The 9,334-nt window shown below is 51.7% G+C and overlaps 2 protein-coding genes across 2 annotated transcripts; one reads left to right on the top strand and one right to left on the bottom strand.

Moving 5' to 3' along the window:
• Positions 1 to 3,124: 3,124 nt before the first annotated feature.
• LOC109758792 (soluble inorganic pyrophosphatase 4) lies at positions 3,125 to 6,570 on the top strand. The gene is made up of 9 exons (XM_020317659.4): positions 3,125 to 3,258; positions 4,559 to 4,706; positions 4,790 to 4,818; positions 5,085 to 5,150; positions 5,242 to 5,349; positions 5,519 to 5,584; positions 5,655 to 5,775; positions 6,075 to 6,156; positions 6,248 to 6,570. The coding sequence occupies exons 2-9, from the start codon at positions 4,568 to 4,570 to the stop codon at positions 6,288 to 6,290; spliced, it is 654 nt and encodes a 217-aa protein (XP_020173248.1). The 5' UTR covers positions 3,125 to 3,258; positions 4,559 to 4,567; the 3' UTR covers positions 6,291 to 6,570.
• Positions 6,571 to 7,308: 738 nt separating this feature from the next.
• Positions 7,309 to 8,172, bottom strand: LOC109758793 (histone H2A.2.1). Its single transcript, XM_020317660.4, has 2 exons — positions 7,885 to 8,172; positions 7,309 to 7,774 (listed from the first exon to the last, which is right to left on the bottom strand). Exons 1-2 carry the CDS (start codon positions 8,086 to 8,088, stop codon positions 7,514 to 7,516), a joined length of 465 nt encoding a protein of 154 aa, XP_020173249.1. The 5' UTR covers positions 8,089 to 8,172; the 3' UTR covers positions 7,309 to 7,513.
• Between the last annotated feature and the right edge of the window lie 1,162 nt (positions 8,173 to 9,334).

Below are 9,334 nucleotides of genomic sequence, written 5' to 3'. Positions count from 1 at the left end.
CCTCCTCCCCGTCCCGTCGCCTCCGCCGTCTCCCCGGGAGGTGGCCGGGGCGGCGCGCGACCCCCTTCCGCCTCGTCCGCCCCCCTCCGTCCTCCCCCCTCCCCCCCCGCCCCGCCGCCGCCGGCGGTCGCCCCCGGATCTAGCCGGGTGGTGTCGACGGCGGCCGGCCGTTCCTTACCCGCGCGCGCTCCTCCTTCCCGGGGTGGGGGAGGCGACGGTGATGCTCGGCCGGTGGTGGTCCGGCGTCCTGGTGCGGAGGCCGGCGGCGCTCGCCGTGGTGGTGCCGCCTCTTGGCGGCAGGGCGGTCCGGTGGTGCTGGGCGGCCGGTGGCGTGTCCCCGGCCCAGATCTGGGCCCGTAGGGTCCCTTCTGGGTCCTTGCGGGTTGGCTCCAACGCGACCGCGACGCCCTCTGTATGGGGAGGCAGGGGAGCGGCTTGGACTGGACCAGCGACGCCGATGGCGTGCCAGCTGCTGCGCGGAGGCGGGAGCTGTCCGGGCCTTTGAGGGCCTGGCCGAGCCTGTGGGGCCACGGGCCCGGTAGGCTCCTACTATGGCGTCCGGTCGGCTACCGTCGTGGACGGTGGAGGTGGGGCCCCCCCGTATGCCGACGGTGTTGCTGCACTAGTCCCGGCTCCTCTTCTTCGTTGTGCAGACCATCTTCGCGGTGCCGTGGTGAGACAGCATGGGAAGCTTCGTGTCCGTGTTGGCGCAGGGTGGTGGTCGGTTTGGTGGCGAGCTCCGAAGTGCCTGAGGTAGAGGCTGGGATCGGGAGAAATCCCTGTTAGCTTGGCCGACACCGACGCGGTGGCGCCTGAGGGTGCCGCCGGACCTTCCTGGAGGGCGTCGGGGCTACCTTTCCTCTCTCCTCGCCGCGTACCGGGGGAAACCCTTGACAGCAGCGTCGTCATCGTCGCGTTCCTTCTTGGAGGAGTTGATTGGTACCGGCGCTTCAGAGTCTCGGAGCTTGGTGGGCGATCTTCGATGGACGCAGCGGTCACGAGGCTTCGTTGTTTTTGTCGATCCGCCGTTGTCGGTATTTGTTTCTTTTCTTTTTTCTCTTTCATTTCTTTTGGGCGTGATTGTGCTGCTTCCACCCAGCTCCTATCGTTGGTTGTATCGGACGGTTGCTTTGTAATACAAAGCGGGGAAAAACCCTTTTTCTTAACACTGGCCTCCTCCACCTCGACTCGCCTCCTCCCGTGTAGGTGCTCCCATGTGGGAGCTTGGCCATGGAGCTGCAAACACAGCCACCCCTCGCCTAGCTTGGGCCCTCGCATGACTCTCCTAGTGTTGGCCTCCCCCGCCTCGGCCCACCTCCTCTGGTGGAGGTGCTTCCATGGAAATACATGAACATGCCACGATTTCACAGGAAAACGGTCAGTATCAAACCTCCTTCCCCGAGAATCGAGTCTCCTCGTCATGAAATAGAGCTCAGGAGTCGCCGGCACCAGGCGTTGACTCATTCCGCAGAAAACAGGCTCCAAAACTGTAGTACGGGGTATGTAGGTGATAAGAGCAACTCCAACGGGCCGACCCAAACGGACGGCGCATTTGTCCGCTTTTTGTCCGTTTGCGTCGGCCGCCCGCCCGGCGTCCGCCTAGTTGTGCATTTGGGTCGGCAGTGCGCCCAACGCGCCGACCCATTTCATGCCCGCATTCAACTTTTAAATAAAAATGGCCGGTGACCGGCGGGTTATCTCGTTTTACAGGATCTATTTGACCGGTGCGTCTTTTTGATCAAAACTGTAAATTTATGGGTTTGATCGTTTTTTCAGGATCTGCTAGAGATGCTTTTAAACCGGAGGAGAAAAAACATAGCCGGTTCCGTTGGAGAAGCCGGAACGGGAAGCGCGGCACGGCGACGGAGGAGTTGAGGGATTCGCCGGCGCCAACGGAGGAGCGTGGCGCCAGAGAATATGCCTTGGCATCTACCGCTACCCGTAGCACTGTGGTGACGGGCGGTGTGTTTCACCGGAGAGGGCGTACGACGAGGAACGTACGGTCGCACCGTGGTGTGTGAAGTCAATTCTCGTCGCGTGCATCGAGATGTAAAACAGCTGGAGGCAGAGTAGCAAGCAGTCAAACCCGTGTACCTGACTGATCCGGGATCTGCCCTGCCCCGGAGACTTTGGGCGCGAGCACGCACGCGCTTGCTTATCGATGCACGCGAGTCGTAGTACGAGTCATGCAAAGCCAAAGGCCACGTATCACGTATGGGATGTGAACACGACACGTAAAGGGCGAGAACATGGCGGCACGAGCGCCCAAGACGTACGTATTGGAAAGACGCGCACAACGTTCAGTAGATTACGTACCATTATACCTCGCGATGTACGTACGTATACGTGCGTGGCTACGTGCCATCCACCGTCGCCGTTGCTTTCCAGTTGGCACGCATAATGTACCCACGCACGCGTACGCGCCGGCGGTCGGTTGGCAATGGCACCGACTGGATGGATGGACGGACGGAGGATCGTTTCAGCGCGGCGTCTGGGTCACGCGATTCGCTGCTGCACCATGAAGCAACCCGGCCATGCCTCTCTACCTAGCCGCGCACGCCCGCCGGCCGGCCGCAAGCCGAGCCAACCAGCTGACGAGCGGGACCTGCCACCCTCCCGGCGCACCGACGTCGCAACCGACTGACGAGCGGGACCGGCCACCGGCCCGCTCGCCGCACGCGACGCCCCGGTCGCACCGCACCGACACCGCCGAGCAGCGAGCGAGCGCGCGACGCGCCAACCACGCACACCTTTTCCGTAACCCACAAATAAACAAACAATTAAAAAAAAGTCGAGCGCTTGACGCGCGAGCGGCGAGCCGGCCGGGACGTCGCTTCCACGCCAGCTTTGGTTCGGGATCCCCTGGCCGCGGCCCGACCGACAGCCCCCCGTCGCTCCCGGCGCGTCCGATCCGCCCACCGACGGCCGCGATATCCTTTCAAAACATATGCAAACACCCCTCGGAGGCTCACGAATTCGCGCACCCGTACTAGCCGGTAGACCGGGCGAGGGACCCTCCCGCGATCACGTCGACATCTTGAGGTTCTGTTTGTAAAAGTCGTCGTCTCTGAGCACGCGCGGCTTTAAATGAGCAGCAAAAGGAGCGCAGCACGGCAACAGCAACAGCGAGCAAAGCAGCAGTGCAGTGCAGAAGCGGCGGGAAGTACGATACGATACGAACGACTCTCTCCTCCTCCTCTGCTTCCTCTCCGTGGAAACTAGCTAGGGTTTCCTCGTCCGCCGGCAGATCCACCCCAGGTGCGTCTCTCGTTCTCCTCCTCTTCTTCCTCGCCACGTCGCCGCCGGCCGTGCGCTCTCCGGCCGCGCAGGCCGTTTGTTTGTTTGCTGCTACTGCCCGCGCTGTGGCTCCGCGTCGCCTCCCGTTTGCCGCTGCTGGATGTTTGGATCGAGCGGACGCGGCGGTGCCTGCGCATTTCGTCTTCCCCGTTGGTCGCCTGTGTCGATTCCGGCGGGCCGTTTTGGGTGCCGCGCGCGCCCCTGTCCGGCGGTTTCGGCTAGCGAAATGGCCGGATGAATCTGGCCGGGGAACCGAAATGTGCGGGTTTTTTGGGTACGTACTGTATTAGGCACTGGTTTCACATGGATGCTGGCGACATGAAGCCTGCACCATACGGATTGTATTGTTGCATCCTCATGACTCATGTGGGTGATAGGCGAATTTCATGCGAAATGATTCATTCTTAGTGTGGCGTTTTCTGTACACAGATTCGGTACGCAGTCTTATTTATTAACGGTTTCTGCCAAGGAAACAGCTTCCTAGTCTCACTTATTTAATGGTTGCTAAAAAATTATCAGTCTTGTCCTCCAAAAAATTCGCTAGTTCTGCTTATTCATGGTTTCTAAATCATTTATCTGGGTAATAAGAAATAGTCTTCTCCTCCAAAAAAATCACTAGTCCTACTTATTAATGATTAAAATAATTTATCTGGTTAATAAGAAACAGCCTTCTCATGTTTCTACATCATTTATTTGATCGATAAGAAATGGTCTTGTCCTGCACATCTTTATCCTCAGCTGTAAACTGAACGGTGTGTGGTAGTCATTTTCTATGTACATAAGTGGGTCGATTTCATCGCTGCACATTCAAAACATGTATGTTGTTCATACAGTTAATAATTAATTACAGGATGTTGATCCATTTGCCTATGCTTGTTCTGTAAACAAAATAAAATGGGTACTAAATTTAATCCAAGGACACGAAAACCCATCCATCTCTATTCAGTACCTGCTTTTGTCAGGTTGCTCGGGTCAGTTACTATTGTTTGGTAGTTGCTCTCAACATAGCCATTCATTGTCTGCCAGTTTGTTTATTCTTTTGAGGGTCCCAGGTTACCACTTTCTTATTTATCGTTTGCTCATTTGTGCCTATAATCTCGTGTTATCATAGATTGCCTTTATTCAAAGCTTGACGATTAATTTTTCCAGTTAACATTGTTGTATCTTCTATGATGACATTGACTTCACTTCTGTTGGACAGCTTTAATTGGAATTTCTGTATTTAGTTTTCTAAAATAAGCAAACATGCAATTGTTTTCAGGTTTTTGTGATGGCTCCCGCTATTGAGGCAGTGGAGAAGGTCAAGGTGGCAAGCACACCCGTTAAGCCTCCTGTTCTTAATGAAAGAATACTGTCATCCATGACCCGCAGACCTGGTTCAGCGCATTCATGGCATGATCTTGAGATAGGTATTTGACATTTGATCTTCACAAAACATCGATTTCATTGCTTCCCTCTTCTGAGAACTTACGTTTTGGACTTCTTTGTGCAGGCCCTGATGCACCAACTATCTTCAACTGTGTAAGGCCACCCTAATATATTCCTACTGATTTCCCTTTCCTTCTAATTTTGTTGTATAATTATCTGAAAGAAATTGCTGTATATTTATGCTACAAGTCATATCAATAGCATAGCCCCTTTACTTCTGTTAACTTGAAAAGCAAGGGTTCCACCTCATAAAATATATATGTCACTTCAAGCTTCTCAATTTTGTTTAATTAGTTAATATCCTACATGCTTAGGAGTTCTGAACAACAAACTAAAAAATAGATGCTATTTTATGCCAGGTCATTGAGATACGTAGGGGCAGCAAGGTTAAATATGAACTTGACAAGAAAACTGGACTGATAATGGTAAAGCACTGCTATTCATTTTCCCCTCCTATTTTGATCTCTCTTGCCCAATCGTTCTTATGGTTTTCGTTGGCTATATGCATGTGTGCAGGTGGACCGTGTGCTTTATTCATCAGTGGTGTACCCTCACAACTATGGATTCATTCCCCGCACGCTGTGTGATGACAGTGATCCGATGGATGTGCTAGTTATTATGCAGGTATGTCTTACTACTTCCCTTTTGTGGTGTACCCTCACCAAAAGGGCAGAAGGTCGTTGTACTTCCTACTGTAGAATCTGTTAGTTGGTTGTAGAACATTAACAATCTGCATTCGCAAATCTTTGTAATTTGTTGTTTGGGTTTTAAAATGTTATCTTTGTTGATACAGGAGCCAGTTGTGCCGGGCTGTTTCCTCCGCGCAAAGGCCATTGGCCTCATGCCTATGATTGACCAGGTTTGCTTTCATCCTTCAACCCTGCAGTCCAAAGGAGGCAGAGATCCTAATCAGTATTTTCTTTGAACAGGGAGAGGCAGATGATAAGATCATTGCAGTGTGCGCTGACGACCCTGAGTACAAGCATTTCAATGATATCAAGGAGCTCCCACCTCACCGGTTGGCTGAAATCAGACGCTTCTTTGAGGACTGTATCCTTGTTGATCCACTTATATTCAGATATGACTAGCAAGCATTCCACCCAAAAAATGTCTGCCTATTTTGGTTTTACTTGCAAAAAGAGCCCTAAGATTGAACCTGCAGGGTATTTGTAGGAAAATTACTGCTCCTCGCCTCTTTGATGCAGTACTGCTACATAGCTATGTGCATTTGTAGTTTGTTGATAGCTGAAACATCGATATTATATCATGCATAAACTGTCAAATTAGTGCGAACTTGATAATATCTGCCTCCTCTTGGATCGAATGATTTCTTTAACCGTGACGTCCAGACAAGAAGAATGAGAACAAGGAAGTTGCTGTGAACGACTTTCTGCCCGCGACTGCTGCTTACGAGGCCATTCAGCATTCCATGTGAGTGTTTCTTCCTTGAATCCTCGGCATGGCTGTCCTATATGATCTTGGTGCTGAACTGACGCCGTTCTTCTTGGTGTTCTGTTCACAGGGATCTGTATGCTACTTACGTCGTGGAGGGCCTGCGGAGGTAGGCTGCTGCCTGGAGGCAACTGCTCCTTGTCGTCGGAGCGGGACGATGTTGGCGAAAACCGGAGAATGAGACACTGTCATCTTACGAACTAAGTACTGTTATTTTGTTGGTGTTGGCATATGTACCACTGGTTTAATGACCTTGAAAGTAGTAGTTAGCACAAGAAAGAGTTGCGAAATATTCTTTTGTGGCCTCAGTGCCCCTATGTTGTTATTACCTCGATGTTGTTGATTCTCTTGACGATTCAAGTCAGGCATAAGAAATTCATTGTCAATTTCTCATGGTCAGAAAATCAAATATGTCATGGCTGTTGATTCCTTCACACCATAAAAACAGAGATGGTTCTTGATGGCAGAATTTCAACCAGAATGACATAAATTTCAGCTACAGAAAATAGATTGGCATATCTAGCACTCCCTTAATTATAAATCAGCACACAGAATGGTTATTTAGTAGTACATGGCAGCGGCAAGCCTTATTTGCAAAACAAGAACCATGTCTCTCCGTTTAGCAATACTGTTACCTTGCAAAATACTACTCCCTTCATCCCAAAAAGCTTGTCTTAGATTTGTCTAGATTTGGATGTATGAAACACTAAAACTGTCTAGATTCATCCGTATATAGACAAATCTAAGACAAACTTTTTGGGACGGATGGAGTACTAAATACTGTAGATTTGTTAGTGTGAGTTGAGCATGCACAGCGAATCATCTTGAAATATTTATTTTGTAGCCTTTTGCCCCTTCAAGTCAGGCATGAAAAATGCAATCTGTACGCAACCATCTAAATTTGTACTATCACTTTTCAAAGATTCAGTCTATTTGTGACTCATGCAAGAATGCAGAGATGAACGCTGTAACTAATGAACAAAATCAGAAGCTATTCCCAGATAAAACTTTCCGTGTAATCGACTGCAGAAAATCAGCCGGAATCAATCATGAAATTTGCAGCAATAGCAATTATCTCAAACGTGCAACAGATGCAAATATAGTTAAAATAGAACGGAAATTCAGAGGCACTTTAACAAACACTGCATTAGACACCAGATGGATTCAGAAGAACAGAGGAAGCAAGACGCTTCCTCTTCGTTCAGGGTTACATGGTGGGGCAAAGCAAAAGGACAAGCTTCAACACTCTCTGGAACACACCATAGCTAACTTAACACAGAGACACTAGGCACACGAGGGCTGCCGGAGCACCATCAGTTCACCGGCACGGCCGGATCTAGGCCTTGGTGGCCTTCTTGGGGGACTTGGTGGTCTTCTTGGGCGACTTGGGGGCGGCGCCGGCCTTCTCAGCCTTCTCAGCGGCCTTCTTGGGGAGCAGCACCGGGTTGATGTTGGGGATCACGCCGCCGTGGGCGATGGTGACGCCGCTCAGCAGCCTCCCGAGCTCCTGGTCGTTGCGGATGGCCAGCAGCAGGTGCCTGGGCACGATCCGGGTCTTCTTGTTGTCCTTGGCGGCGTTCCCGGCCAGCTCCAGCACCTGCAAAACAAGATCGGCAGCTCGGTTCAGACCGGGGAGAGAGGCAGGAGTAGGCCGGAAGGGAGGGTGTCGACGAGGAGTATAACGGTGGCGTGGTGTGGTGCGCGTACCTCTGCTGCGAGGTACTCGAGGACGGCGGCGAGGTAGACGGGGGCGCCGGAGCCGACGCGCTGGGCGTAGCGGCCCTTCTTGAGGTAGCGCCCGATGCGGCCGACGGGGAACTGGAGCCCGGCCTTGATGGACTTGGTCACCGACTTCTTCCTCGGCCCGCCGAACTTCTTCGCCGCCACCTTCTTCGCCTTGCTGCCGTCCATCTTGCTTGCTTGCTGGCTTGCTCGGGCTCCGGCGAGAGGGTTTGAGAGTGGGTGGAAGCTGAGCTGTGGAGGTTGAGGTGATTTGAAAATGGAGGCGCCGCGGCTGGGATTATATACCCGCGGGGTTCGGGGGGCGATCCGCGTGATGTGGGGCGCGGGCCGTTGGATGGAGGGCGGCGTGGACGGTGGATGTTCGCTTGGGGGCATGATCCGTGGGAGGGGGCCGCGGGCCAATCAGAGCAGCGGAACGGCACAGCCGGAGGAGAGAGCACGTGAGATCATCAGCCTCAGCTCTCGGCTCTCTCGTGACCATGAGCGAGCAAATTGACCTACTCCCCACGGCACGGCTCACATTTTTTATTGTTTCATATGTCACAAAACAAGAAACAAGGAGGGAGTTAATATACCGTGTCTAAGTGTTTTGGGACTATTTGATTTTCGCAAGATGACTTACACACCTAGACGGAAGGAATACGAACATTGGAGGAGCGTGCACTCTGGTCACTTTTAGCCTGTGCATAAGTTTTTCGGTTCAAAGTTAAAGTATCTCTATTTTGATTAAACATATAGAAAAGGCATCAACATTAAAAATGCGAAATATTGTTAATGTTGTTAGATTCATTATGAAATGTAGTTTCATAGTACATATATTTTTTGGTGTTGTAGATGTTGATATTTTTTTAATATAAATTTGGTCAAATTTTATAAAGTTTGACTTGACGCAAATCTAATACGCGGAGTAAAAATGACCACTGGGAGTACATTTACACAAACTTGGGGGTGTTTAGGTTGCCTGCGTACAAACCAACCAAGTTTGACTGGGATAAAAATAATTTGTTTGGTTGCATGTATTCACTGTTTGGCCTGCATTGCACGAACCTTAAAGCATCTCCCATCTATTCCTCTTAGGAATAGCCGATTCGACCATTGCCCCTTAGCCAGACTCGGACGATGCAAGGGAGGGGAATGTGGTGCCAAGCTCATGAGGCCACAGAGATGGCACGAGCTCGCGTGCGTCTTTGAAAAAGCGGTGGGAGAAATCGGGGTCACCTCCGGCCGATTCGGTCGCCTATATACTCGCCCTCACCTCACCCCCCAAACTCCCGCCACCATTCCTCCCCTTTCGAGCTTTCCCTCTCGCACGCATCAACACCGACGAGCAGGTAAGTGACGCTTCTTCTCCGAGCGGCGGTACATGACGGCGGCGATTCATGTCCTCCTCTTCCTCGACCTGTTTCGCGCCGCC

The sequence above is a fragment of the Aegilops tauschii genome, chromosome 1 (genome assembly GCF_002575655.3).
Source record: "Aegilops tauschii subsp. strangulata cultivar AL8/78 chromosome 1, Aet v6.0, whole genome shotgun sequence".
Taxonomy (NCBI): domain Eukaryota; kingdom Viridiplantae; phylum Streptophyta; class Magnoliopsida; order Poales; family Poaceae; genus Aegilops; species Aegilops tauschii.
This window is presented reverse-complemented; position numbering and strand designations above follow the sequence as displayed.